This window comes from Harpia harpyja, chromosome 5, assembly GCF_026419915.1.
Source record: "Harpia harpyja isolate bHarHar1 chromosome 5, bHarHar1 primary haplotype, whole genome shotgun sequence".
Lineage (NCBI taxonomy): Eukaryota > Metazoa > Chordata > Aves > Accipitriformes > Accipitridae > Harpia > Harpia harpyja.
In genome coordinates, this window is record NC_068944.1 from 33,555,876 (window position 1) to 33,560,539 (window position 4,664).

General features: G+C 40.0%; 1 protein-coding gene across 1 annotated transcript; it reads right to left on the reverse strand.

Annotated features, from left to right (window-relative positions):
• Positions 1–701: 701 nt before the first annotated feature.
• On the reverse strand, positions 702–4,343 carry SNAI2 (snail family transcriptional repressor 2). Its single transcript, XM_052788546.1, has 3 exons — positions 4,001–4,343; positions 2,888–3,433; positions 702–1,941 (listed from the first exon to the last, which is right to left on the reverse strand). Exons 1-3 carry the CDS (start codon positions 4,077–4,079, stop codon positions 1,760–1,762), a joined length of 807 nt encoding a protein of 268 aa, XP_052644506.1. The 5' UTR covers positions 4,080–4,343; the 3' UTR covers positions 702–1,759.
• Positions 4,344–4,664: the final 321 nt, after the last annotated feature.

The window sequence follows — 4,664 nt, forward strand, 5'->3', positions numbered from 1 at the left end:
ATTTGCTGATGTTGTAATGCTTTTATATAGTTCAGATCTTGAAGCCCTTAGTCAAATAATCTGAAGAAAAATACTGCTACTTTTTATTACTGAATAATTCTTTCCTGTGATATATTAGCTGACACACAGTCATAAAACATTTACTTGACAGTTCTGATATGTAAGATACTTTAATAAAAATATCTTTAATCTTTCTGAAATGGCCATATAATCATACTGTGACTTGATTACTACTTTAAAAGAGCATCATGCAAACGTTACTGCACTCCTGTAAGGCTCCACTGACTTTAATGGACTTTGGATCAGGCCCAGATTTCCTAATGTCAGAGTCTCAGGAAAAGTACTATAATAAGGCTGATCTAATAGTATCCTTTCAACTGTTAAAATGCAAGAAAGAAGTTTCCTTTAAATGTTTTTGATAAAATATATTTCACACTGTTGTCATACTGTTGTAAGCAGCAAAAAAGCAACAGTGTTTTAAAGCAGTGACTCTAGAAAAATGGTCTGTATCATTTTAAATGTTTTAAAATGCAATGGGCATATTCCTTTCTAATGTTCAGTACTTGTAAACTAAGGATTCGTGTCTGAAATTCACTTTTATCTTCAGTTGGTCATGTAGAGACACTTGCATTTTTTATGTTCCAAAGCTTTGATAAACCAGACACGGTTGTTTTCTTTAATTAGAACAAACAACAGAAATCTTACTTAAAAATGTTTATTGTAAAAAAAGTGGCTAGAAAACAACATAAATTTCACTTCACACTTTCTTCAAGTTATCTATAGATGCTGCTATAGGCAACAATTCACTTTCATTCATAACATATTCAATCATATAAAAATAAAAATATTTACATTATGTCCGCATACTTTACAAAATCATCAATAAAAAAGGCACTTGGAGGGGTAATGCTGAAAATATTGCATTTCCTTTGTGCATTTAAAAAAAATAATTGTCAAACTCCTGTGAACCCCCTCTCTTGCACTTATTCCCGTTTTTTAAAAAGATTAAAGTTTAGAGGAACTATTCCATATTAAAAGATGGTCAAGCATGCACCAGGAATGTTTGAAGCTACAGTCTTTTTTTTTTTTTTTTTTTTAAAAAGGCACATGCGGTTAATTTGTGGCTTTCAATTTTTCATACATTCTCTTACATGTTTTTTTTTTCCTCTCTTAATTATGCAGTTTTAAAGCATTTCAGATCATTAATGAAGGCCTCAGCTTCTAATAAAATAAAATAAAAAACACAGCAATGAATAATATTAAACATTTACTAAGGTAAACTCGGAATACTTTTTAAGGCACCTGAGATAAATGGTGTCTAGCAAAATTCACTTGGGTAGTATTTTTATTAAAAGTTCCACTTAAAACACTGTTTCTTTGGTTGAAATGGCTTGGCAGGAATGTATTATTAACTTTGCAGCCTTTTCTAAGCAAGAAAAGACGACCTACATTTGGCTTCATCTATAAAGCTGATAATGCTTCTTCCTTTAGATCTACTTGAAATGTCATGCATGGTGTCTTTCCCCATATTTCAGAATTCACACTTAAGAATGCGAATGTGTGACTGAACAGGAACTACTTAAAGCTCATTTCTACTGACATTCTAAGTTCTTCCACTATTTTGTTTGTTTGCTTGTTTGGTGGTGTTTTGGTTTTTTTGGCTGAAAAGTAGACGAGAAAACGCCTTTGGATTTCCACTTATCATTTGGAACAGGAGTGGAGAAATGCATCGAGTCCAGGTAAACATTGACTGCATGACTCAGTGTGCTACACAGCAGCCAGATTCCTCATGTTTGTGCAGAAGAGACATTCTGGAGAAAGTTTTGGAGCAATTTTTGCACTGGTATTTCTTCACATCTGAGTGGGTCTGCAGATGAGCCCTCAGATTGGATCTGTCTGCAAAAGCCCTGTTGCAATGAGGACAGGAAAACGGCTTCTCTCCTAAAAAGGAAACATCAAGCAAAAAGAGGATAAAGCTTTAAAAGAGAAGTACATGTTTAGGACAGGTAAAACCTGCTTTTGTCCTAAGAAACAAACAGAAAGGATTTGTTATAATAAAGAATGTGTAATAAAAGGTTAATCAGGCCACAGATACAACAGCTTTCAGCACTGCTGACTGTAGTTGCAGAACTCAGTCTTTTCAGAATATGCTGCTAAGTGCAGTCTCTGAAGACAAGCTGCTGACACCTTCTGCATCTACAGGTGCAGACAACGCTTTTAGGTTGGGCTCATCCCAGCATTTTCAAATATTTTCACAGACCTTTTTCTGCTTTGTGCTGTGTGAATTACTGGGGACAAGGGCTTTGACTGAAAAGCAGCAAACAGCTGTACAGACATTACATTGTACCCAGCGTTATACTCAAACTCCAGTCTTTGCCTCAACAGAACAAAAAAACAAGAACACTTTGGTGATGATGTGTTTCTAATTCTTAAGAACTTGAGATAGCGCATGCAAAACTTGCCGGCTGCTTAAGGAGTCAGAAAGCAGCCCCTCATGCATTGCCTTTCTGTTTTTGCTGCTTGATTTCAGAGTCAGCTGGAGCCTTCTCAAAGTTAGCAATTTCCAAAGCCTGAAAGTTAACATAAAATCCTTAAAGCAAAACCTTCAGCTAGTGGAAATGGGCTAAACCATCCTATAATTATCAAGGGAACAATGCTGATTTATGCCAGTATCTGGCCCACAGTTATGAGACCATGCTACACTCCCCTCCCACCCACTCCTCAAGAGGGAGAATTTAGCCTTTTAATGATACATTTGAAATTCTGCAGATGCATTTCAAGGTTAGTAAAGAAACACTGCTGGTTTTTCCACCTGTGGAAAAAAATAGCAAAAAGGCGTCCTGATGTTATAGCAACAAGAAACTGCAATTGCAATGGTTGTTCTTACCAGTGTGAGTTCTAATGTGTCCTTGGAGTAGCCAGGGTCTAGAGAAAGCCTTGCCACAGATCTTGCAGACACAAGGTAGTGTGTGGGTCCTGATGTGCATCTTAAGTGCTCCCAGGCTGACATACTCCTTGTCACAGTACTTGCAGCTGAACGATTTCCTAGACTGGGCATCACAGTGCAGCTGCTTATGTTTGGCCAACCCAGAGAAAGTTGAATAGGTCTTGTTGCATAAACTGCACTGAAACTTTTCAGCTTCGATTGCATGGGGATCTGAAAGCTTGGACTGGATTCTCTCTTCTTCATCGCTAATGGGACTTTCTGAACCACTGTGATCTTTGGAGGAGGTGTCAGAAGGTGGAGGTGGGCTGACTCTTCCCAAAGATGAGGGGTATCCAGAAAGCGGAGAGAGGTCGTTGGGTAATGGAGACGGTAGCAGCCCGGTTGTAGTCCACACAGTAATGGGATTGTAAGCTACTGAGCTCAGGATCTCTGGCTGTGGTATGATAGGGACTGGATAGCTTTCATACAGGTATGGGGATATAATCACTAGAGAAAGAAGAAAATTTTAAGGTAAGAGAACCAAAAAGTATTTCAAAAGGCAGCAAAATTAATATTTGGGGGATTAAAAGGTGCATAACTTAAACACTCGGTACAGTCATCTGAATGTAAGGAGGATTAAGGAAATACTAGTTCATACATATATTCTGATGGGTAGAGACAGTGCCCTTGAACGGACAAATTACAGTTCGAGAGTCTCTTCAAGGCAGCATGCTGTTTCTAAATGTATGCAGCCCGATACAATGAAGCAGTGAAACTTCCTGAAGGATTTGTATAAACGTTTCAATTCCACCACCCGCAGATACGGAACAGGAAAACTCCAAATCCTCTCTAAGTAACTTGAGTTCAAGTGGATGAGCAAACTTTTATGATTCATTCTGGGCAGCACTGACATACTTCTCAAAACTCCCTCCTTGTAAGCAAAAGAAAAAAGAGCTAGCCATGAACTAAACCATTCCCTCAAGCCTGAAAAGCAATCCCACCCCTCCTCATTACTGCCACGCAATGACCGCAACCTCAGAAGCAACACGGTGGTGTTAGATTTCGTTTTCTTACCTGTATGAGTGTCCAGCTCGCTGTAATTCGGCTTCTTGGATGAATTGAAATGTTTCTTGACCAGGAAGGAGCGTGGCATTTTGGATGCAGGCTTTGCCCTTCTTCCAGGCTCTCCTCGCTGGTCGGCGTAACGGTCCCCGGCGGGTGTGCAGCACACGCGCACGCACACGCACAATCACTGCGAGTGCATCGGTCCCTATCGCGTTGCCTGCCCCGCGCAGTCCATCCACTGTGGTCGTGTAGTGGCAGTGCAGAGGCGCCTAGAAAAGTGCTGTAAATACCCACTAGTCAGGTGCAGGGGGGAAGGGTTTTCCGCTCCTCCAATCACTTCGGGATGTTCTCAAGCACTTTTCCAAACAGGCTGTTTTTCTGGGAGGGCTCTCTGGCTGCTGGCAGGAGGGATCCAATCCCTGCTCGGAGGGTTTGGTTCAGGTTTCAGCTCCTCCCGCTGGAGACAGCTGTGAACGGAGGAGCAAGCTGTGGTCAGAGCACGTTACCCTGCTACAAAGTGGGTGTACGTTGCTCTGTAGAATTTCGGTCTAGAAAAATGTGTTGATCAAAGTGCTTTGAAAAAAAGGTCAGTTTACTGATTCAGCTGAATTCTTTTTTTCTTTCTGACAGAGACCTGGATAAGTCATAGGCACTGAAACTTCGTGTTTTTTTT